This window comes from Myotis yumanensis, unplaced genomic scaffold, assembly GCF_028538775.1.
Source record: "Myotis yumanensis isolate MYYU_CA2020_CCGP unplaced genomic scaffold, mMyoYum1.0.hap1 SCAF_15, whole genome shotgun sequence".
Classification (NCBI taxonomy): Eukaryota; Metazoa; Chordata; class Mammalia; order Chiroptera; family Vespertilionidae; genus Myotis; species Myotis yumanensis.
In genome coordinates, this window is record NW_027223766.1 from 29,797,486 (window position 1) to 29,823,960 (window position 26,475).

At 38.5% G+C, this 26,475-nt stretch overlaps 1 protein-coding gene across 7 annotated transcripts in view; it reads right to left on the minus strand.

Annotated features, from left to right (window-relative positions):
* Window positions 1-1,247: 1,247 nt before the first annotated feature.
* Window positions 1,248-26,475, minus strand: part of COLEC10 (collectin subfamily member 10) — a 289,303-nt gene continuing 264,075 nt past the window's right edge. For all 7 annotated transcript variants that reach the window (XM_070392752.1, XM_070392751.1, XM_070392749.1 and 4 more), the window contains 5 exons: window positions 17,359-17,430; window positions 16,164-16,235; window positions 7,246-7,299; window positions 5,524-5,619; window positions 1,248-3,719 (listed from right to left, as the gene is read on the minus strand). In XM_070392752.1, coding sequence (XP_070248853.1) covers window positions 3,328-3,719; window positions 5,524-5,619; window positions 7,246-7,299; window positions 16,164-16,235; window positions 17,359-17,430 — 686 coding nt within the window. In that variant the 3' untranslated portion in view covers window positions 1,248-3,327. The remainder of the gene's footprint in view (window positions 3,720-5,523; window positions 5,620-7,245; window positions 7,300-16,163; window positions 16,236-17,358; window positions 17,431-26,475) is intronic.

Sequence of the window (26,475 nt, forward strand, 5' to 3'; positions counted from 1 at the left end):
TCTAGGAATATATCCCAAGAAATCAGAAATACCAATCAGAAAGGACATATGCACCTCTATGTTCATAGCAGCACAATTTACAATAGCTAAGATTTGGAAACAGCCTAAGTGCCATCCGCAATTGAGAGGGTTAAAGAACGGTGGTACACCTACACAATGGAATACTATGCTGCGGTAAAAAAGAAGGAATTCTTACCATTGCAACAACATAGATGGAACTGGAGAGCATTGTGCTAAGCAAAATAAGCCAGTCAGAGAAAGATAAATATCACATGATCTCACTCATTTGTGGAATATAATGAACAACATAAACTGATGAACAAAAATAGATCCAGAGATAGAAGCATCAAACAGACCGTCAAACTTCAGAGGGAAGGCGGGGGGGAGGGGGGGGGTGGTGGTGGGGGTGCGGGGGGCGGCAGCAGGTAAGAGATCAACCAAAGGACTTGTATGCATGCATATAAGCATAACCAATGGACACAGACACTAGGGGGTAAGGGTACGTGCTGGGATAGTCAGGGAGAGGTCAATGGGGGGAAAAAAGGAGACATATGTAATTCTATATGTAATACTTTAAACCAGCGGTTCTCAACCTGTGGGTCACGATCCCTTTGGCAGTCGAATGACTCTTTCACAGGGGTTGCCTAAGGCCATCCTGCATATCAGATATTTACATTACGATTCATAACAGTAGCAACATTGCAGTTATGACGTAGCAATGAAAATAATTTTATGGTTGGGTCACAACATGAGGAATTGTATTTAAAGGGCCAGAAGGTTGAGAACCACTGCTTTAAACAATAAAGAATAAAAATAAAAATGTTTGCCCTTCGTACTCACAAAGTTTATCAAAATCACATGATATCTGATATGTGAAGGTGTTTATTTTGTAAAGCACAAAGCAAGTTTCATAACAGGTCTAATTAAGTCTGTGGTACCTTAAACATTTCCTCTAGGCAAGGTGGAAGGATGAAGCCTATTCTTTGAAGCTCTGTGATCTTCTCTTGGAAGCAATGGAAGCAAAGATGAGCCATGGAAAAATGCTGTTATTATTATAATAATCATAATAGAGCTCATAATAGCACTTGTAATACATACAACAAATATTCATACTTTAGGGTCTCAGAAGAAATTAGAATATGAATTCCAGTGGAGATCTTAGGCAAGGTTTACTGCTCTTTAGCAAGGTTTACTGCTTTTCTCTCAAATGACTTAATTTTGGTAAATTATCTCTCTCTTTTTGGTAAATTTGATAATTTTGGTAAATTATCTCTCTCTTTTTTCCCCTTTCTTTTCCTCCAAGTGTTTCTAGAGTCTTATGCCTCATGTTCTTGGCTGACATTTGACCCAAAGATATTGGTTTTGATATGGTGTTCTCTTTGTGATTTTTATTAAACTGCCTGCCTTCAAAATATCATATGTCACAGTCTCAAAGCCTGAATAAGTAACTAGTTTATTAACTTGATGAGTGGAAAACACTGAAGAAATTCCTGAGCTGAACTGAATGAGGTATCAATGGGAGATCTTAACTTTGATGTCACTGTATCCTAATGACATTGAATATGGTTAGAATCTTTGGAACTTTCCCCAAGAGGTGAGAAATGGAAAGGTCATGATTTTGGCTAGCAGACTGTTTTGTATGGCTTAACATTTGGGTTAAAAATTGACTATATGCCAACTTGAAAAATATAAAGTTAAATTCCAGATCTCTGATTTCTCTTGAAATATCAGAACATGTAGTGACATTGGGTCCTCCATGGCAAAAATAGCAGCCACCGAGAAACAGCTGGTTCCTTTAGATGGGCAAGCTGTTTTCAGTGTACCAGGATTCCACCTGTTCCACCTTATTTATTTATGTCATCTGTATGGCCCTTGTAATACCTGAGTTTGTGACCCTTGTTAAATCCACAGAAATATCCTAATTAAATCCTATCTCATAACCAGTTAGTCATGGGTGAAATCATGAACAGATGGTTTAAGGTGAACATATGTTGTTGATCTGTTTCTCTAAGTTCATTAACCATTTTGCCAGCATTTTAAAGAGTCTGATCATATATCACAAACTATAACTGGAGCAGCAATGTAAAAGGGGATAATCTAGAGTTTTGTTGAACTGTTTATTTTTCCAAAATGAAAGCTGCTTAGGAGTTTGATCTGTGGTTCAAAGTAGAACTTCATCAGCTCAGTAAATGTGAGTCCTAGGCATGTTCCAAACTCCATGCCTGACATTCCTGTGATGTCAGAGTACTAGAAAGGGCATCTCTGCTCTGGGATTTTACAACACGCAGTTATGGCAGTAAAGGGCCTTCCACAAAATGTTGCCCCGAGTGATAAATTAGATATAGGGAGGAGGGGGATTAGAGACTTGATGTTGGTAGCACTTGGAAGCTTCTAGAGTTTTCCAAAGGCTTCAGAAACCCCATCCATCATTCCCCATGACTAAGGGAGGAAAGTTGATATGAGTCTAGCTAAGACAAGGAAAAATGGAGCCATATTAGTAGCAAGGGGCAATTTAGCAGGAGGATTAGAAATCATATTGTTTGGGAACAAACACTCTTCTTTTTATTTTCTTTTTAATTTCTAAAGGTCCCTTTTCCTCAAGTCAGAGAGTTAATCATCTGGGGGTCTGAGATTAAGTTGTAGGCCTAAAGGAAGGGAGCCAGGGCAGCTACCTGATACTCTTCACTGAAAATTATAGGTCAGAAGCACAAAAAGATTCTGTGTGTTTCCACATGGCCTGGAACAGGTCACTGGCCCAGAAATTCCTCATCTAGAGGTTGTGGGTGAAGTGTTCCTATGTTTGTGTGAACAAAAGGGACTTGCAAGTATGAGGATGGCTATGGTGATGACTGATCAAAGAACTAGGGATCTTGGATTCCAAGATGAATAATATCTTGGCATTTCTAGAAAACATAAGACCCTCCCACATGTCTGACTTTGGGAATGACAGATTATCCTAGTCCTTACCAACCACTGTCCCAATTATCTTCTGGGCCAGGTAGAGAACAATTAGGGCTCTAGGGAGAGGGGACAGAGCAAATGCCAAGAGAACATTTTATCTGAGGCATAAACAACCACGTCCCACACAACTAAGAATTCAAACTCTCTCTTGAGATCCATGTAAGCTGTTGGCTCAATACTATACTATATATGCAAATCTTTAAAACTGTCGCCAAAGAACAGGGCGATGGAGATTCCAAACCTCAGTTTAGCATTTCCCACTTGTCCTGAGTCAGAACAAATTTAGCATAACTGGGGAGAAAAGGATAGATAAAAAGAACAGCAATGGTAGTCACAGGGGATAACCAATGTGTAGCATGAGAGAAGCTACTTTTTCTTCTTGACAAACTCACAGACAAAGTACATGGTGAGATGGCACTCCGTGTCATTCCACCTGCCTGAGCTCAGCATTTCCACACAGTCCTCATGACCATAGGGGTCGCTGGGCTCCCCCTCCTTCCAGTTGCTGTAGTTCTGCAGTGGCGTGTTGTCCGTGAACACATACTGTCCCTCCCTCTCAAGGTCATTCACCCCGATGAAGACCCGGAAGAAGCCACTCTTGGCTACGTAGTCCGCGATGAGTGTGTTGGCAGCTTCGTCCTTGGGCATGGCTAGCATGCCACCCCGGATCCGGCAGTGGGTCAGGGATTCCCTGTAGCTCTTCTCTTCCTGCACGATGTAGTAGAATTTCTCATCTGTTTCCCTAATCCCTGCTATGACTTTGCAGAGAAGAGTGTAATTATTCATCTCAAAAAGAGAAAAGGCAAGTATATAATATTTCTGGGTTTAAATACATTTCTTCAAAAGTCTACAATTATTTTGCAAGGCCCTATGATGAACTTGGCACTGGTTTAATATTTTCTCCACCTTTCTAGTTTTCAAATGGAGAAAGAACTCCTACCAGTTGTCCTCCCTGCCATTCCTGTTTAACTTCCCACACAACTTTGAAGCAAGAGCTATTTTGACACAGACTTGTTACATGAACTGCAACCCAGCTCATCTCAGACTATTTTCCCATCCTAGTTTATGCCTTTGCCAAACTTATAGTTCCATGAGCATGCCCTTCTCTGTTCCAGTTCCATGCTTTTCATGCCTGGGAATTCGTCTCACTGCTCCTCTACCTGGGCAACTCTACTCATCCTTTCAATCTCAGTGTAAGTGTTTTATCCCAGAGGAGCCTTTTGCTGAGCACACACTGGGGAGTCTTATCCCCTGTTCCTACTTCTTAGTACTCAACACATTCTAGTCTAATTGTTTGTGTGTCTCTTCTACTAAACTGCGAACATGCCTTTGCCATTCTGTAGTCTTGGTGCTTCCAACATTGCAAAGGATGATAGAAGCTTATTAATCTGATATGGGAATAATTCAGAAGTTTTTCTACTTTGGGCCAATTCCAGGGCTGTGAACACGTACATCTTTTGAGATTGTTCATACTTCACTCCAGGTACATGAAGTAGACTGAGCTACTGAGTAAGCTTCAAGACAGAATTGGGGACACAGAATCATTTTGAGCTCAGAGTATGCTATATATGTTTTGGGCTTCAGGGACATCAACATATACTTTTCAGGTTTCATAAATTAAAATGCACAAAGAAATCTGTGACCACTCAAATGTTAAGAACTATTGCTGTATGTTGAACCTCTGAGGTCTGGTTTATTCATGAGTGTCCAAGTCACGCCAGAGACTGCATCTTGTGTGCAGGTTATAACCAGAATTATAATTAGGGTCGATAGTTAATATTGAACATTTCCTTTGCCTGTAGTATTACAAGATGAGGATGAACACAAGATGGCGTCTGTGTGCTTCCAATAATGTAAACAAATATAGCTGTATTGCAATAAATGAAAGTACAACAAAATGAAACCAATTGTAACACTAACTACAATAGTTCCCACATTCATACTGTCTCAGAAGAGAACACATAGCCTCACTTTAAGGGTGTAACTGCTAACTATGGACAAGAATAACAAAAATGACTAATATGAAAAGTTGCAAAATTTAAAGAAACACATGATGTCCCTATTAATTTGTGTGAAACCTGTAATCAAATCCCTGCTCCACAGTTCATTAGCTCTGTATCTATGGGCACGATCATCTTCCTAAGCTTCATCTTAATCATAGCACTTACATCATAATTATTAATATTCCAAGTATTTAAGGAAATAGCTATCGTTTTTATTATCAATTTCTATTTTTTGAGATGATCATTCTGTTTGAGTCTTGCTGTCCCTTTTTATTCTCAAAGCATGGCTTGCCAAACTCTGACCTTTTCACTGTCCCCACTCTCCAGAATGTAACTTTTTCTACCCATAGTCAATGCAGTATGTACAAATATATGTAGTGGACTTGAAGTGTCCTGGAGTTGGAGTGGATAATTAGTATTTTGAGAGACCTTTACTCTGATGATACTATCTTAGTAGTCCTTTGCCCAACCCAAGGTATTTCCTGCTAGAAATACTGGAATTGTAATGTTGAAAAAGACTAAATCAATAAATACACAAAGCAAAAGAGAATACACTCACCATTTTTGACGAACTTCATAGATGTCTTGAGGCGAGCAACACTAATGTCCAGTTGCCCAACAACTTTCCGGTACCTTCCACAATCACAGACAGTACCTTTCAAAGGACAAAACTGTGAATTCTTATTGAAACACATGCGGATGAGTTGAAAGTTTCTCTGTGAGCAGCTATACTTTTGATCTTTTATTAAAAATAAGGTTTCCAAATTACACTGCCTTTAGGAATTCAGAATATATCTTTAAAAATATTGTGAATGAGTCGAAACACAGTTCGAAACCATCTTCTTAAAAAGGAGAGTAAATACGATGAGCCACTGCACACATGTTGTGGACCATTTGGCATTTTTGTGGAGCACAGGATGTGACTCTCCAATTTCAGAATAAAATCTTTGCAGCTTTCTGAAAACCGAATTCTAGCTGGTCTTCTCTTCTATTACTGCACTGTTCACTCACTCACACAACTCTCCAAGGGCAAGAGAAACCTTTCATGATGAAATCAAACGTAAATTCTTTTTTTTTTAATGATGCCACCATGAATTTAGCTCATAGGAGTTGAGATGAGCAGAGCTGTGCCTCTTTCTTTCTTTTTCTTTTTAAAATAATATATATTTTATTGATTTTTTACAGAGAGGAAGGGAGAGGGATAGAGAGTTAGAAACATCGATCAGCTGCCTCCTGCACGCCCCCTACTGGGGATGTACCCTCAACCAAGGTACATGCCCTTGATCAGAATCGAACCTGGGACCCTTCAGTCCACAGACCAACGCTCTATCTACTGAGCCAGACCAGTTAGGGCTCAAACGTAAATTCTGATGACCCACTTGAAGCATAGCTTAAATGTACTGAGGACCAAATTTAAATCTCGTGAAAATATCCCATGTATTATTTCAAGAGCCAGTTGTCACATCTGTGGATTACCCTTTGCTCATTTACCTATTTTTTTTTTTCAATTACCTACTGATATTGTGACACAGAAGGAATTGTAAGGAAAATGATGTGAAATTCAAATGATTCTATTCTTTTTCTATTTGGTGGCTGCTTCATATGAACATTTCTCTTTGCTTTCTTCTAAGGTGGTTGATAAGAAATAGAAATTATTAGACAAAGGGGAGGGGGAAACTTATAGCTTTATTTCTCCATATTCTCAGTTAAATAAGGAACTTAAAACAGTTCTTAGAATTAGTCTTTACTATACCCCTATAGACAGAAACAACTGAAGCCCCCCCCCCCCCCGCCCCCCCCAAACAAGTACTTTCTATCCCTGCATAGAGCTCTGGAAATGAAACTCTCAGTACTTGGAGAGAGTGTCCACGGTCATTGATGTCCTGTAATCACAGGGCTTTCAGATTAGGCCAATTTGCTTCTGGCAAACTGCTGGCCAGTATTTGGTTGAGATGCTGGTGGAATGTCAGGCATGCTGACCAGGCCTAGTGCTGGGGCCATTGTGGATTTTCCTCTTGGTCTAGCAGGATGAGGGCTGCTTCCTGATGCGCTGGGTTGCTTCCTCAGAGCATGACGGGACGGAATGTGCCATCACCCCTTCCCCAGGGCTTGGAAAGTCACCAGCAAATAGAGAGGAAAGTTCTCTTCTTTCTTTCCTCTACCTTGAGTAAAATAGGTACTGCAAATATTTTTATTTTTTCTTTTTCATAAAAAATAAATCTATTTTGGAGATACGTTTGGAATAATGCCAGAAATTAAGGAGCAAGATTAGCAAGCGTACCTGCTTTGCCTTTTCCTCCAGGAATCCCAGGCAAACCTTTTTCCCCTTTGTCACCTGAATAGAAACAATAGCCGCAGAAGTAACAATTAAAATAATGAATCGTTTCAGACAGACATCTTGATCAGCTAAAATCAGAGGAAACAGTTTTAAAATTCATTTGTAGTATCTTCCACCAGCATGCCTTGGTTTTGTATGAATAATTTGATTTGGAGTTGGCTGCACAGGTACAACTAATCAAACAAGTCATAATTGAATTAGATTGAATGTAGAATTCCAGTGGGATGTGTAAGAAACATTAAAATTTGTGTCACCTATCCTGCAAACCTGTGTTTATAATGTGCCCTTCTGAGCAAGGCTAATACAATTCTCTGCATGTTTTTAATTTGAAAAGTACCATTGTTTTGTATATCTGGATCAAATGATTAACACATTGCAGCATCGGTTTATCATGCACCAAAATTCTTCCATATGGCGTTGCCCTTGAATTTTCAAAAACATGTATTGTGCTTTTTCAACTTATTTGCTTTTTCAAATATTTACTATTTACTTACTCTGTGAAAGACAGAAGGCTTGGTACTTTGAGAGGATATAAAGAGACAAAATTAAACTTCTGACTTGAAAGAGTTTACACACTTTTAGAAGAGATGTGATGTATGCAAAATCTATAAATAAAATAGTGTCAAATATATTTTACTGAAATATCAACCTTGATAATTTTCCCTTCTGCTTTTCTTTGTATGCCATCATTTTCTTATTCAGTCAGAGGTATCCACTCAGAGAATCAGGATTATTAAAGCAGAGAGAAAAAATATGTTGATTTTTTTTTTAACTTCAAAATAAGCTCTTATGGCCACATCAGACACAACCATTGAAAGCAAAAGCCTTTGATTTTCAAGAGGAAATGTTTAGCTTAAGCTCTTGAGAATGAAAAGAGAAGCCATGATAGAAGTAAAATAGAGTTAATGCTTTAAAGGTGTTCTGGAAACAGAAGAAGAAAGGCCTCAGGAGGGATAAATACAGGGTAAAGGTCACCCAGACTAGAAAGGAGTATGTGGCTTAGCCTTGAGGGGGTTTGGTATAGCCAGGGAATTGGGGATATGACCCGAGGGGGCAATGTGAGGGGGAACAAAGTTGGCCTTGAGATTTTGCCTACCCCATCCTTTCCCACCAAAAGGGGGGAGCCTTTCCAAAACCCACAGGGTGTCCCATGTTGCCTGTCCATTAGCTAATCTTGTCATCACTATCTGTTTAGTGCTTTAAATTTTTAAAAATATTATATACTATTTAATGTATATATAAAAATATTGTCATTTCAAAAAGTAATCAATATAAAAATATTAATGGGATATTTTACTTTTTTGGTATTAAGGCTTCATAATTTGATATATATTTTGCACTTGCAGCACATGTCAGTTTGGACTAACCATATTTCAAGTGCTCAATCACATGTTGCTAGTAACCATGGCATTGGACATTCTTACTGAGTGCTCTTTATTAATAGTCCTGTACACATTGACTGTTGATCATCCAGAAAGGAACACCTGCTGGCCCCCACGGATTGCTGAGTTTTTCTAAATCAACATACATGGACACTTTTCTTTACAGTGTTGCCAGTCATGTATGAACTCGCCCCACAAAAGGAGGGGGTCTTTGAAATCCTGAATGCAGTTTAAGTATGTGGGAGGACACCTCAGAACGTGTGCTTAGAATAAATGAGATATGGTGAAATCTTCGACAATGGAGTGCTGATAATACTGCAAGAAAGACCTTGAACAGAGATCACATACTTTGGAAGGGAGCCAGAAGAGGTAGTACTCCAGATGGGAGGATGGAGGCTCTCTTGAGGAGATGGTACTGGAGCTTGGTTCTGAAAACTTCAGCAAGTGGAGATGGGAGCAAGAGGTACAGCAGAGGTACAGTAAGGGAAAAAGCACGGGAATATACCATTGATCTACTCACACCTAAGTTGTGTCCTGCAAATTCCTCATTCTTTATATGTAAATTGGAAAAGATAAGAATAGATTTTGAATGCATTAAAGAAAGGAAATATAGCTTTGCTAAGTGCTGATCATTTGTCAAGTACTGTTTTGGATACTGTATAGATGTTATCATATTAAATCCAATGAACTAGGTGCTATCATTATCTGTATTATACCACTGCAGAAATTGAGGATCCAGGAGGCACAATTAGTTGCTCAGGGACATCCAGCAATTCAATGGCACCCTTGGTACTGAAGCCCAACCACTTCTGACTCCCCAGTTCATGGGGCTTCCCAAAAGAGCTAGCCAATGATTTAATGAAAGAAATCAAAGCACTCAAAAATGTTATCAAAAGTAGAAAGGGGTACCAGTCCTTAGCACCACCATAAACAATATGGGCTTGAAGATCATATGAATATGGCTTAATACTTTAATTATTTTAAGATAGTGTATTTTCTTTACATGTAAATCCCTTTCAATTTAACATGGGCTGAAAATTGATCCTAGTTCTGGGGTAAGCCCAATGATGGACATAAAAGATGCATAAACAGAATATTTGCTTTGGAAAAAAATATTTTTAAGGAAAACATAGCTCATATTAGGGACCAAGGAGATGGGACATTATCACCATCATGTATTAACAGAGTGAAATAAAGAAAATGTGTGATAGGTATTTGGAGAAACCAAAGATGGTTGTGGATCAGAGTAGAGAAAGTTTCACTGAAGCAATAGCTTTTAATTAAATCTTAATAGTGTGGGAAACAAATTACTGAATTGATAATTTGATTTTTTTTCCATGAGAAGATGTAAGCACCGTGATGACTTTCCAGTATTTTGACATAAATTATTTTCCTTTTTTACAGATGGAAAAGGCAAAGCAGTGTGGTGGAGTGAAAGGCTATAAAAGTCTGAACAACCAAGACTTGAATCTTGACTCTGTCACTTCCTAGCTAGATGTGGACAGGTTACTGCATTTTTAAAGCTTCCATTTCTGATTTTTAAAGTGGAAATAATGGTACCTAATATCTAAGATCATTAAAGAGGATAGATTAGATAATGTTATTTTATCATAGGATTATGTCTGTGCTGGGCTCATAGAAGATGTGCAACCAATGTTAGCTTCTGTCTCCTAAATCAGAATTGTGGTAAAAGTGAGTATACCAAGTACTTAGCCAGTCGATGGAGGATGTGGACTTACAATGTCTATTTTGCCCAAGCAAATCCTGGTTTAAAGCCATACACAAAGACTTATTTTGGTCCATGAGTGGAAACATGTTTGTAATAACTCCCTTAAAATTGAAGAATTAGAGGCTGCATTTAAACAAATAAAAATCATAATGCTTTCACTGTAAAAGGATATTGACCTTAAGTAAAAGCATTTGTTTGTCATGAGATTTAATTTACCTATTTTAAATTATTTTTTCTTATTCATGAAATAAAATATTGACATCCAGAAAGCTACCTGTCCAACCAAGTGACATTAAGACCAGTCCAGAAAGTTGAGATTAATCTGAGTCAGTGAAAAATTTAGAAGGGCTATTGACAAAATGAGGGCAATAAATTTCAAAGTCCGATTAAAAATGAAATTAATCCAGGTGAGCCAGAACAGTGAACCTCCATTTTTAAAAAATTTCAGGACATGCTCATAAATTTTGATGGCATATCTCGGGAGGAGAAAGAAATCTTAGTCAATGTTGAAAATTGATGTTAAGGGAAAGTGGTACTTAAAGAAATAAAGGGTAGAAAAGAGGGCTACATGATTAGAAATAATATATTTACCTCTCATTTTTTTCATCCTTAATGCAGCAAACATTTAGAAAGTTTCTACTATAAAATAGGCATTAGGATAAAATGATTAAAAATAGGGTACTCACATAAAGTTTATATTTATTTAAGCAAATTGACCCAATAAATCTTTCATTCATTTGTTGGCTCTAGAAGTTCATGGTCTGTAGGGCAAAACAGACAAGCTAATAAACCATGACAATGAGTAAAGTGTGAGGTGTTGTTTATGCACCTGAGTGTGAATGCTGAATTGTCCTGAAGAAGATAAGGTCAGCTTAACTCTATCCTTTCCAGAGTTATTTTTCCAACATTTGACACCCAGAAAATCATACTAAACTCTTGACCCTCCCTAGTCTCTGTCATCTACCACTCTCCCAAGTTACCTAGTCTTAATCTATGAAAGGATTAAGACTTGGCTCAAGGTCATGAACTCCATCTCTCTTAGTTGACACATTTAAAACTAAGATCATGCAGAATCTTGAATAACTCATTCAAAAATGAAGTTCTTAAATTCTGGGGGTGCTCATGGCAGTGATGTACCCTCCCCCGCCACTTCTGCCCATTCCAGGACAGTACTGGGGCTCTTGCCCTCATCTAACAAGGCTGCATCTCAGAAATCTCTATGTCCAGCATCCCACTTTTTGGCTACACCTTTCCATTCCTTCAACTAGTTGTTGAATGAAGCTGGATACAGTCAGGAAAAGATCTATAATGAATTTTATCTGAAGCTTATACAATTTAAGGAGCCCTCATTAAGAAAAATAATACCAGTGCCCTGGCCAGGTAACTCAATTGGTTAGAACGTTATCTCAATATGCCAAGGTTGCGAGTTTGATCTCCAGTCAGGGCACATATAAGAATCAACCAATGAATGCATGAAGAAGTGAAACAACAAACTCTCTCTCTCTTTCAAATCAATAAATAAAAATTTTAAAAAATAATACCAAATTACAAATAGAAAAGTGGTTATAAAAATGAATGCTTATACAAAAGAAATAAAAACAAATCACTAAATTTTAAAATTAGACAAATACCACATTATCAGCACTCTAGAATTATAAGATTTTAATTAATAAATGAATCCTGTGCCTCTATAATTCTTCTTTTTCATACATTATGGGCTACATATGTTTGGCTGCATTCATGAATATCCAATTGACCTAGCACTATTTATTGAGAGGCTCATCATTTTTCACTGCAAAGTAATGTCAACTTTGCATAAATCAAGTGTGGGAGTCTGTTTCTGCATGCTCTAATCCTTTCCATTGATCTATTTGTCTCTGTACTAAATCAATACTATCTTCATAGTTGTAACTTTATAATAAATGTTTAAATTCAGTGATTTAAGTCATCCAGCTTTGTTTTTCTTTTTCAAGATTTTCTTTAGGTATTCTTGGTCCTTTTCATTTCCACATACATTTTATTTTATTTTTAAATTATTTTTAAAATATTTTTTTATTCATTTCAGTGAGAGGAAGGGAGAGGGAGAGAGAGAGAGAAACATCAGATGCTAGAGAATCATTGTTCGACAGCCATCTGCATGCCAACTGGGGATGAAGCCTGCAACCCTGGCATGTGCCCTGACTGGGAATCAAACCTTGACTCCTGGTTCATGGGTCGATGCTCAACCACTCAGCCATACCGACCAGGTTTCACAAAAATTTTACATTGGCTTATTAAATTTCAAGAGAACTACTTCTAAAATGTTAATTGAGAGAGCAATGAATCTATAGATCTATTTAGGGAGAACTGACATCTTAACAATATTGAGTCTTCCACTCTGTGAATGTAGCTTTACTTTCATTTCCTTAGATATTCTTTAATTTCTCTAATTATCATTACACTAGAGGCCCGATTCACAAAATTCATGCAAGAGTAGACCTTCCTTCCCCTGGCTGCTGGCACCGGCTTCCCTCTGGCACCAAGGACCCAGGTTTCCTTCTGGCCACCAGCAGGCACTGGTTCCCTCGCAGCCCCAGCTTCGTACAGAAGGTCATCCGGTCTAATTAGCATATTAAGCTTTTATTATTATAGATAACATTTGTTGTGAAGGGCTTACACATCTTTTAACATTTATTCCTAGATATTTGGTAACTTTGATGTTATGATAAATGGCACCTTTTTAATTTTATTTAAAAATTGTTTTTGGTATGTAAAAATTAAAATTTTTTGTATGTTAAGCTATCTAAAAACAATAATATAAACAGCTAATCTGTGGATTCTTTTGTATTTGCTGGGCATGCAATCATGTCATCTTCAAATAATTATCCTTTTATTCCTTCATTTCCAGTTGTTATGATTCTTATCTCTTGTTTTTGCATTTTTAGTCTGGCTAGAACTTCTATAATGTTGATTAGAATTAGTGATGAGGGCTGTACTCATCATTCCCAATTTCAGGAGAGAAGTGTTGAATATTTCATTATTGAGTATAATTTTTAAATAGTCTTTTATTGTTGTTGATGTTGACATTCCTTTAACTATCAAGTGTGTTTCCCTCTATTCCTAGTTGGATAAGATTTTTTAAACATGATGAGTATATGCTTAATGAAATGGTTTTTTCCCCCCAGAATTTTCTGGAGTTATAACTGGAAATTTTTATTTTTGAAATAAAAAGGAGTGGCATTTTCCAAGGCCAGCCTTCTTGGGCAGCCCATTGCAAAGTTTGAGCAACTTTCTGCTCTAGGCCCTCAGTCTCATAGTGCTTCCTTATTAATGAACTGGTGATGATTTGAGAGGAAAAGCAGTAGGTAAAGAATGTGTGGTTTATCTGGCAGTGGTTCCCTTCTCCTCCAGATTATGAACCCTAAAGTCCTATTCAATGGCTTTAAATATCTTTTGGACATTTTTTTTTATTCAGCTAGTCATTCTTTTTTAAAAAAAGAATTATTCATAACTGTTTATTGAGCACCTACCATGTGCCAGGTGAGGTGGTGGGGGAGATGAGGACCGGAAGGTAACAAGGGTAGATTTTGTGCAGAACTGTTTTGATCATGGTGAGGACTTTATTCCAAAGGAATCCCCCCACCCCCGAACACCTATACTTTTTGTTTCCCATAACAGTAATAGCGTCATTTTGGGTAATTGCATTCATTTTTCTGTTAAGAATGACTAGCATCAGGATTAACGTAGGCAATTCTCTCATGGCCTGCAGCATAAATCTGAATGTTGTTGCTATCATTAAAAACCGAATTTAAAACTACTTCTACAAAGTATTCTTCATATATATGAGCTGTTAGATTTGGAAAATTTTTCTACAGACTGGCCCTATTCATTGCAAAAATTGTTTCTTTTCCACAATCCACGTATTTCTTGCATTGGATGGCCTAGGACACATTCATATAATGATCTAAATCTCTGCCCTCACACTTTTTTCATCATGACTTTGGATAGATCTGGACAGTAAATGGTAGGCGTATTCTTGGGGACTCTTCCTTCAGAGAATTGTTAGCTGTACATGGAAGAAACTGCACACTACATAAAGAAGTTCAAACTAAATATTTCTCTCAAGTTCTTCTTAGCTAGCTTCCCAAAGACATGGCATCCTCTCCAAAAACCACCTAACGCAATGAGGAATATGATTAAGAGACGTTGAAGCAAAAGGAGACGGTAATCTTAACCTGCACATTCTCAATGGGGACAACATCGCCTCAAGGACGCAGCAGTCAGTTCTTGAAAGGAGATGAACTCTCAGTCTACACAGGGTCCATAGCAAATAGATAGCCTGTGGGTGGTATTAAACTTTCATAGCGGTGGGGACGGGGGGGGGGGGGGGGGGGGGGGTGAGGGGAGTGGAGGGGAATTAGAAAAAAGCTTTTAAAGGGGGCCATATGTCTAAAAAAATTGTTGGGAGGGGGGCACTAGTTTTTACAAACATTGAGATGCAGTATTTTAACCAGTTGAGGTTAAAATGTTTTATTTTTCAACTTTACCAAGACATGTGCATCTATTGCTAAGGATCCTCTCAGGGCCTTGGGAAGGGCCCAAACATGTGTGGGCTTTGAAGCCACAGCTTTATTAGCTTCATGGTAAACCCATGGCAGGCACATTCTGCAGCAGGACTCATGAACTCTGAGCAGTCCATGTAGCTCTTTCTCAGCTATGAGGATTTCACCCTCAGGTGAATATACTGGATCAAAAATAACCATAGCGATTTCTTTTCAGTGGCACCGCCCTCTATCCCTGCCCTCAAATGCAGACCGAAGGAAATTTCTCAAAGGAATGAGTTGGAAGAGAGTAGGGAGAGAAGTACTGCACTTCAGGATGCCAGGGGAGAGGCCACGACCTTAGCTCAGACCTCATCCATCAGCCTGCTCACAGGAGCACACAGCTGGCCGCTGTGAGACACATGTTGAATTACGCAGCTGCTCGAGCATGTGTGGAAGGCTGGAGGGTAACACACGGCTGTGGAATTCTATTACCCAAGGCACCGAGTTTCCCCTGACCTGTACCTTTGCACAACTATTTCTTGTATCCCCCTCAAATGCCTTTTTTCCATTTCCATAAGCATCTTGCTGTCCTTCAAGACCCAGGTCAATTCTTCATGTCAATCTTGTCTACTCTCCCAGAAGGTTCTTATAGTAGTCATAGAGTTATTATTATAATTCTTTCTGAAGAAGTCCAGTGTTCCTAAATCATCTGAGCTTCTTGCAATAATATTTTGATTCTCCTTTAGTTTGTATCTTCAAACAAAGTGGAACAATGCTTGTATGAATTACTAAAGATCAGAAGCAATTACAACCTGCTATGTATGTGGGGCTTTATGACAAGATAAGAAAAGAGTATTTAGGTAATAAAGAGGAGGTTACCTCTATTTTTGTAATAGAGGTATTTGTAGTATTGAAGCAGTAATTATGTACAGAATCAGGAAAAGACTGAAAACAAAAGATGTTCATTTCAAGTTTCTGTCCTGTTAATAGATCACTGACATGGAATTACTATTAGTCCACTCAAAAAATAAAATTATACTGTCCTCTGCTACCTTGAGTTATATTAAATAATTGTTTTCTACTACTGACCAGCCAAGATCTGAAGAAATAGAATACTTATATTTATAAAAGAAAGATCATTTTTATGCCAAAGAACCTTTCAGATATATCAAAGGTATGCTCAATGTGCTTGAAATTGCTGTTGGAGAATGGGAAGATGTGGCTTACCCTTTTTGCCAATGGGCCCAGTCTTGCCAATGTTGCCTTGGTCTCCCATATCACCCAGTTCTCCTTTAATCCCTGAAAAGCAAAGCAGGTCATCTTTATATCCTAACATTTTATCTTCCCTTTAAAGATGTGGCTAATATATGATATCCACTTGAAGGAAATACCAAAGAGTACATTCTCCTATCTATGGTATATTTGTATTAACTATTTTAATAGCATTATAATGTATGTATTAAAATTAAAATGTGGGTATGACAATCCTGAACCTGATGATATTAAGATGCTTACTGATGCAATCTTTCTGAAAGGACTACAGCAGATGTTTAATCTAAAGGCCAGATAAGCGGCTGAGTGAAGAATTCTTGCATTTTATTCTAATTCTGTGCCTCGCTAGATCAATTTCAGCTTCACTTTGGGGTTCTATTTCTTCAACTGGATTTGACTATCTTAGGGAATGTACAACAAATGTATAGAATATTATACATATTTATAGTATAAAAGTATTTAAATCAGAATATCTCAAGTTGAGGTCTCAAAGGCCTGGGAGTGTTTTCCTCTCTTTAAATGATGAAGATTTAAAGAGCAGTGGTCTTGGGCCACCATTTTGTACAGTTGGCAGGGAATATTTCCAGTGCTTGAAGACACATGTCACAATCCAGAAGCCATGTTTGAGTGAGACTTACTTTTGGCTTTGTGAGTAAAAACATTCTCTAATAGCTTTTGTATTATTCTCATCTTCTTTGCTCCTACTCTCTCCATAGTCCACCAGATGTTTGAGAAAGGTGAGAACATCAAAGAATCAATTTTCTTCTCCTTCTTATCTTCCTCCTTAATTTCTAGGTTAGCCCAAAAAAAGTTGCTTAGCAGTGGCTTCTAAGGGGAGATACAGCTTTGAACCCAGCTGTGTTTCCAAAATTCATAGTTTCTTAGATATTCTCAGAGATTGCTATTCCCTGGGGCTCCCAGAGTGTCCCACTGTAGGCACCCCTAAGAATGAAATTTGAGAAATGGGGCTGAGTCTTGTTGACAGGCAACTCATAAGAACTCTCTGGTGGCAAGTAACTTTACATCTGAAATACATTTCATGTATCTTTAGAGCAAAGGGCATTATGAAAGCTGCTAATTCCTAGAGCAAGTCCAGGAGAGAAAAGAGCAGTTCTAACATTATAGATCAAGTTCATACCATTTTACTTACCTTTTGGCCCCATGCGTCCCACTTTGCCAAGCTTTCCCTCCTCTCCTGGATCTCCTTTTTCGCCATCGTCTCCTTGTGAAATGGAAAACGAACGAGTGAAGCAGCTCAAGAAGCAACATTAGCACATACTCCCAGGGTAAGGTGAACATGGTTGGAATTTATCCTTCCACTCAGAGCTTGCCTACAACCTCCATGTGAGATGATAGAGAGAGAGAGAGATAGAGATAGAGAGAGAGAGAGATAGAGATAGAGATAGAGATAGAGATAGAGATAGAGATAGAGATAGAGATATAAATAGACTGGACACCCAGGAAGAGAAGAAACTCCTAGTACTATTTCTCTTTCATTTTTCTCCATGTTCAAGTCTATGTTTAAAGAAATATAGTACTGGTGAATCCCGGAGAAGCTTGTTTGGCCTGACAAATCTATATTCTTGCTGGAGATTCTGGCAAACTCTGGAAACATTTACATGTATATACATTAAATATATGCAGTAGATAGATTATATCTCTCCCTATATAAACATATATATGTTGATATGTTATATGTATAATTACGTTTTGTATAACATGTATAATAGAAATATATTATATAATATAATATTTGTAAAATAATATAAATTGTTATTTTAAAATTATAGAAATATATTATATACACATCAATTTATTAACCTCCGACTGCATGCTTGGGAACCCATAGGCATGGACCAGGAAGCTATGGACAGAAGACTAGCTAAGACTGGGACAGCCGCAGAGCAGTCTGTGTGAGCAGAGACTACCTGATCACAAGTGGGCCCAGCTTCTGTACCTCACCCAGTCAAGAAGGACTGAATGAGTGGATTAATGAAAGGTGCCCTGTCTGTGAATAAGGAGTTCTGGATTTTAATGTCATGGCAGTCACCGATGGGTTGAGCAGATTTTTAAAAGTTTATGATTGAGCCGAAACCGGTTTGGCTCAGTGGATAGAGCGTCGGCCTGCGGACTGAAGGGTCCCAGGTTCGATTCCGGTCAAGGGCATGTACTGGGTTGCGGGCACATCCCCAGTAGGAGATGTGCAGGAGGCAGCTGATCGATGTTTCTCTCTCATCGATGTTTCTAAGTCTCTATCTCTCTCCCTTCCTCTCTGTCAAAAATCAATAAAATATATATATAAAAAAAAGTTTATGATTGAGCTTATTGGCTTTGGAGTATGACAGATCTGGACTTGAAATTTGGCTTTACCATTTACTGTCTGGAGAAAGTTGGGTGCCTGACTTTCTGGGTCTCATTTTCCTCTCCGGCAAAATGAACTGCTAACACTTATTAGAGAAGGCTCTTAAGAAATTTAAATAAGATAACATGCATAAAAGACTTGGTACCTAATCCGTGCTTAGCAGTGGTGGCTATTTTATTTTCTCCTTTATACTTAAGTTTCCTCATCCTTAAGATGGGGATAATACCTGCCTTCCTTACCTTTCAGTTATTTTAGGATCAACAAGCGAGACATGTGAACATGCTTTGAAAACAAAGAGCACAACACACACAATATTATGACCAGCTACCTGCATTATCATCACACCGATCTCAAGACATGAGGAGTCCTGTCCATCACCAGTGGAAGGAAGTGAATTAAAGGCCAGAGAGAGAGAGAGAGAGTGAGAGAGAGAAAGAAAGAGAGAAACAAAATAGAATGGACAGATGATTTGTGCGATCAGAACAGAGTGGTGAAGTGCATGGACTAAGAGGCATCTCTCTACAGTTCATAGTGAAAGTTTATTGAGCAATTACAATGTGTGCCAAGCACTGTGCTAATATAATCATCATGGAAATTCCAGAAGGTGAGGATTATTGTTTCTCCATTTCATGAGTGGAAAAACTGAGGCCCAGTGAGGTTAAGTTGCTTGCCTATTGCCGCAGAGCTTGCGAGTGGTAGAACTATGACTCAACAGCAAGTATTTCTCTGCCCCTCCAGATCCCTATAGGTAAACAATTGTCCCTCCCAGTCTAGGCTTTTGTGACTAGCTAGCAGATTGTGGATTTTAGAGAACAACTCTGTGCCGAATTTTTCTGAGAGAAAAGGGGAGAGGCAAAAAGAGTGATAGTTCCCTTTTAAACAAGAAAGTTAGTGCAGAAGAAAAAACACACAGCTTATCATCTAAATGACAGTACAGAGGGAACATACCCTTGAGGTAGTTTAGTCTAACTGAGACCTGACTTCACCATTCACCAATGAGGGAACTTGGGAAGTCCTCACCCTTTTTGAGGCTTGTTTCACTCATTTGTCGACTGGACGAAAATAATGCTTTTTTTCCAGAGGGTTTTTTAAAGGTCAAGTCAGAAATGTATGTTTCTCTAGAAAGCCCTTTCTAACACTTTCAGGCCAGGCTGAATTCTCTGATTATCTTCACTGTTTAAAATATCACTTTATACTGAGGGCGTCCGTCTACCTGCGCTAGCCCTATGTCCTGTGGAATGGCTGGGTCCATGAATGATTTATTCTAGCATCACCAGAATTTAGCACAGTGTTTGGCTCTGGTGCTTAATAAATACAGTTGAACTGAATATATTTTGTGAGCCATCAAATGTTTTATAAATGTAATGATAGCATTTACTGAATACCATATGCCAGAAGGTTCCTAATATTTGACATGCATCCTGTCATTTGATCTCCACAACAACCTTTCCAATGGATACTGTTCTTAGCTCCATTTCACAGATGACAAATGGGGTCAAAGAGAGGTTAAGTAATTTCCCAGAGTCACATAGCTCCTAAGTAATAAAGCCAGGATTTGAACTGGAGCAGTTGTTATCAAAGTCCATGTTTTGAATGAACTGTATGATTGGGAACAAATTCCTGTCTTAACATCTCTGGGTTTGGGATTGCTATTCTGTACAATGGACCGAAGATGCTCACCCAAAAGCAAGATCCAAGGCAGGCATGTATATGAAGCACTTTGTGAACTGTAAAACCACAGGAATGTGAATTATTGGTGCCATTATTATATCTGATCTGTCTCCCCCTTTCCTATGAGCTCTCCTATTCATTTTTAAGCAAGTACCTAACTGGAGGCAATTAGATGAGTGACTTAGTCATCTGCTCCCTGATGGCTCCTGATGCGGAGACCTGGGAGGGAGAGTATCGGATTACTATTCTTCTGACCAGCCTAGTGGTGAGCGGGCTGCTGGCAGAGATGAAGCAAGCACACTACATGTGCCCTTGCCTTCAGCATGGGTCCACGGTTCATTTGATCTCTGGGACTTGCTTTAATGAAAACAGAGGAGAGATATAAGAACAAGCTTTGGAAAGGATCCCCCACATGGCTCACAGCCGTCTGCTTTTATCCTCTTGGCAATATTTCATTGGATTAGCAGAGCAATTTAGACTTCCTTTCCTTCTTTTAAAAATAGCCACTTTCATTTTAAATGTAAGTAAAAAGCTATAAGCTAAAATGAACTAATTTCAATTTTACAGCAACAGTCTGTTTTGGCACCTCCAGGCCACCGGCGTGCTGTGACAATCTCTCCAGCAGAGCACACAGTTGACCAATTTTTCTTAGGTCGGCTATTTCCCCCTCCCTGCCCCCCGCCCAACAAGCAAAATGTTAAAATTAAATTCTAGTTTAAAATGAAATAGCTGAACTGAGGTTAGTACCCCCTGCTCAAAGGAAGTAATTATTAAAAATCAGTGAATTGGTTTTAGAAATGCTAAAGAAAATTCACTGGAAGCTGTTCTTTTCCCACCATCAAAATAATCTTATGAACTAGGGAGAAGTTGTTAGCAATCTTTCCCCTGATCAGCCCTAGAACTGAATGAGGTAGACAGTGTGGTGTCCTTTGTTAGTGAGGCCAGACTCCTGCTCAAAAGATATCCTTCCCATCTCTACTCATTTTCCATATATGCCAATTGCTTCCTTATTGTTGGGAATTTCAATAGCCATCAATTATTGCATGGCCCTCTTCTGTATACCAGATACAATAGTATGGTCTTAAAGTGGACCACCTCCCAGTACTTTTCCTTCCTCAATTACAGCCTCATCATTTCACTGAAATATTCAGAGTTCCCTGGGACCTGCTATTGTTGTCTTGTCTCCATTCAGCAAGTTTATCAGCCACTCTGTGCCTTCACCTGCTTCCCCATACGTCCTGGATTCTTTCAACTCATCACTGCCTCCCAGCGCTCCCTATGGCAGGACTATACTGAATTGGTGAAGGCAGGTCTGGAACAGGTCGTTTCATTTCTCTGAGTCTCAGTTTTATTAAGAAAGTTGAGAAAATGATCCTACCTCATAGGACTGGTGTGGACTAAAGGAGACAATGCATGATGAGTGTTCAGCACAGGGCCTGGCACTTGCTAAACTCACCCGTTCTTGTTTCAATAGGATTATTATTGTCATCATCACCAGAAATGACATATCTTTTTTTAAAATTGTTTTATTGCTTAAAGTATTACAAAGAGTATTATATATGTCTCCTTTTTTTCCCTCCCCTTGACCTTCCCCCAGCCTCCCATACCCGCCCCCCCCATGTCTTGTGTTCATTGGTTATGCTTATATGCATGTGTACAAGTCCTTTGGAATGACATCTCTTTTAAACTTCTCTTTGTATTCAGTATCTCAATCTTTATTCTATATTCATTACTTATTTTTTTACTTGACTTTTAAACATATTTACTATAATATTTAATATAAATATTTTACATAATGATACACAGAAATAGATACACACCCATTACTGAGATTTAACAATTAACATGTTGTCCTTGCTTTACATATTTATTTTTTACCGATTAAAAAAAAAGTAAATTATAGACATCGTGACAAACCTTCCTTAAATATTTCAGCAAGTGTCTCTAAAAGGTAAGGACATTCTCCTATGTAAACATAATATCATTTTAGTAATCTTACTTTTTAAGGGACTACAGGGTTTTCTGAAGTCACCTTCATAGAATTCTGTGATCTGGTTTATCTCGAGCCCCTACTGCTGTGCTGTATATAATGAAAAAGAGGTAAGCACTAAGAAAGAGAAGCAGACATTCAGAGGAGTAAACCTAGGTTCTTTGAAAACAAATCATGACAAACAATTCCATTTTCTCTTCTGAGAGGACTCCAAGAAACTGCCATGACCAGAGTGGTTGGAGGAAGACAAATTTCCATTGGTCAATCATAGAAGACAGTAGTTGCTGGTAATCTGGAATGATATACTGATGAAGCCCTTGGGCTCCACTCTTAATATATCTGGAATTCAAGTCCTAATTATGTCTCTTTCCAGCTTTGTGAACTCAGGTGTGATATTTAACCTCTCAAAGTCTCGCTTTATCTATAACTAGAAATAAGTAGAATGCTTAAAATTCTAAAGTCTGCCAAATTGAGGGCTATTTCCTTACTCTGAGACACATGGTACCTTGATTTATTTTAATAGCTTTGTGGTGAAAATCGCATGTAGAAGACATCAATAAAAAGGTTTCTTACTTCTTTTATTCCCTATCAAATGCATTGCTGAATAGTAGTCAGTGTTTCCTGCATTGCTCCTGCCCATTGCCTGAAGGTGGGATTCTTCAATGGCCTAAATGGTCCTATACCAGAACTGGCATTGATCACTTGATTAATGGGAGCCAACAGGAGATGGTGATCTGTAATTTAAAACCAGGCTTCTGTGAGCATGGATCCCTGACCCCCAGAGGTAGCAGTGGGTGTTCACTGTAGATGGACTACAGACCCCTGGTGTCACTTCATCGCAGCCCTCTTTACTCATTTGAGAACTGAAGGGATGGTTTTCTTCATATTTCTTTTAATAAAAGGATAAAAAGCAAGCACACAGAAGATCTAAATAAAGAATGATTTGAGACATTCAGGTTTCCACCTTCATTGCCCTGAGGCAGCTTATCTGTGGACAAGGGAGGTCCAGACCTTGGCCAAACTTGTTTAAAAGTAACAATAAACAATATGCTTCTCATGAATAGAAAAAAATATTTACATGTTCATAAAATATTCTTTATTCTGATCCTGCAATAGGGATATTATTACAAAAAAACCCCCACCTCAAAACAAGTTCATCTTAGACCATAGGAAACTGCATGCCTTTAGGGAGAAAGGCTGTCCCACCCAGGAAGAGTCTTGTGCAGAAGATAGCAGCAGCTCTTAACCAGGATGCCGTTTGCCAAGGGACTCAGCCTTCAGAACCACAGGCTTATTCAACTGGAATGAGTGACGGGACACTCATTCAAGCTCCCTCTGGAAGCTCCATGCAATGGACAGAACAGTTTTGTAGCCTACTATGAGCCGAATTGTGTCCTCTCCCCCTAAATTCATGTTGAAGCCCTAGCCCCCAGTACTTCAGAATATGGCTATATTTAAAGATAAGGCCTTTAAAGAAGCGATCAAGTTGTGGCTATTAGGGCTGTCCTAACTCAATCTTACTGGTGTCCCTATGACAAGAGCAAACTTGAACACACAAAGACGGACACATGAGGCTGTGTGCACACATCCCTGAAAAGGCCATGTGAGGACACAGTGAGAAGGCAACTATATGCAAGCCAAGAGAGAGGTCTAGCTAAGAGAGACCAAATCTTCCAACTCCTTGAGCTTGGACATCTAGGCTCCACAACTGTAGGACAATACATTTTTGTTGTTTAAGCCACCCAGTTTGTAGTATTTTGTTGAGGCAGTCCTAGCAAACTAATTCACAGTAACACCCCTTACATTTTATACTAAATTATTTTCCTTTGTGCTTCAGTTTCCTATCCTGGAAAATTGAGATAGTTGTACCTTTCTCATGGAGTTACCTGAAGATTAAATGTTATTATGGATGGCAAAGTTCACAGGGAAATTTCTTGCATTGAGTGTGCCCTTACTGATCTACTGCATATTAAGTACACAGTGGGCATCTGTGGCTTGCCTATCTGGTATCCTCTACCTGTGCTGCTGGTAAAAGCACCACAATTTCCCATAGGAAACCACACTTGCTTATTCTCCACCCATGTGGTTTAAACCCTGGTCACAGTAATGGGTTCAACAATGACATGTGACCCAATACAAGCCAATAAGTCTCAATTTGTAGATAAGTCTTCTCAGTGAATCAAGCAGTTATAACTTTTTTTAAAAATGGAAACTTGCTTTTTCTGCAGGGGTGGTAGGAAGGATAGACTATCATTGAAGTATCTGCATCACTAGAAAGGGCGAACCTTCATGAACATTAGTCATTAGAGAGAAAAGCAGAACCAAGGTGTGAAGACCGAGTCCTGAACCCTTCACTCGAATCTGAACATAGCTCAGCTTGAGTTCCTCCCTATTATGTGAGTCTACTTCTCTCCTCGGCTTGTTTGTTTGATTAACTAGTTTAAGTTTGGTTTGTGCTTGTTTTTTTTTTTTTTTTCACTTGCAAACACAAGTTTCTTTACTCACATAACTATTAGACACAGATTAGGAGAATAAGGGCCTTGCTATGAGGAGATCAAAACCTCTGGAGATGATGGACATATAAGCCCATAGTTACTGTGGCAAATGCTGGAAGCATACCTATTATGGGAGCATAAAAAAGGAAACACCTCGCTCTACTCACCCACCCCTAAACTTTTCCTAATTCTTTCTCAGGAAGAAGTAAATGAGTTCTCTTGCACTGAGCTCCACAGAATAAATTTACATCTTAAGGTAAGAGGAAAAGAAAATAAGCTAAAATAAAAATTTGTCATTCTATTCAGGCAGAATGTTCTCAAAAGTTCATGTGAATTTTTATCTTCTATCCAACTCCATGCCCCATGTAGGTTCAACTCTTGAGTCACCTCCTCTACCCAGGAATCTCCTCAGTACAGCCTTTCCTGCTTATCTCCCTCTCCAACAGTCAGGATTAATCTCATTCTCTGAAGGGAATTCCCTTCATACTTCATAGTGTCCACCACACAGTGTCATAGGCAATGGGACAGATCAGGGATGAGATATGATTTTTTTCTGTATCTCTAGGACTTGGCACAGGGTCTGAGATACAATAGGTGCTTCCTCAATAAAGGTTTTCAAAATGAAAGAATAATATACTTAAAGACAAGTTGGGTAAATGTGAGCTTAATGACAATACAGTTAAATAAATTAGTAATTGATTGAAATGTCATTCTCAATAATGGCTGATTAATGAATTGACTTTAGTCTGCTGGGATGGCTGTGATTGCTTAGAATCTAGAAAGGCAGCACAGGCAAATACACAACTCCCTGTCTCTACTACTCCCTCCTCCCCATATCTTTTGTTTCCTTTTCTAATTTGCCTGTGTTACTGATATCACTGCTGTGCTCTCATCTTTCAGGCTCAATATCCAAATTGGCTTTGACCGTTTTTCTTCTTCACTCCCATATTGATTCTTAATTTTTCTCACGTCCATCTTTTCTTTTTCCACCCATTCCTACTGCCTTTATTTTACCTTTTAGAGTCCCCATACTTCTGTTCCGTGCAAGTGATCCCTCAATGGTCTCCACGGTGTTTTACTCACTGGTGACTTGCAGTGCCTAGAATAGGGCTTGTTCAATAGTTGCTGAAATACTGGTTTCCTTGGATCTGAATTTCAGTTTTCCAAACTGCCCCATTCAAAACATTTCAGTAGTTCCTTTGTGTTTACAGCCATGTCCAAACTAATTAGTCTAGCATTTAGGCCTTCACAAATCAGTTTCAATGAAATTTTCTGGCATTATTTTCTGACACTGACCTGCATAACTTTGATTCCTGTCCAACTTGTTTATTCATTGTTCATTAAAATGTCTTTATATTTGTGCCTCCAGGGAAAGGCTTATGCTCTTCTTTTTGTTTGAAATTTATCTCCTCAGAGAAATAAAACAGAAGTCATAAAATAAAATGTAGACATATATGTCCATATAAGAAGTGAAATATTTTTACATGATAAAAGGTGCCGCATAAACATACAGGGTGGGGCAAAAGTAGGTTTATGTGAAACAAAGAGTTTATTCTTGCATTATTATTCATTAATAATTATATTATTTTCTACACAAACAACTCTAAACCTACTTTTTCCTACCCTGTATAAAGTTCATAAACAAATATATGATAGACAAAGGAAAAAATCAATCACCAAGACATAAAAATGCTCAATATTCTTAATATGCAAAGAGCTTTTGCAAATTGTTTTTGAAGAAAGACATTA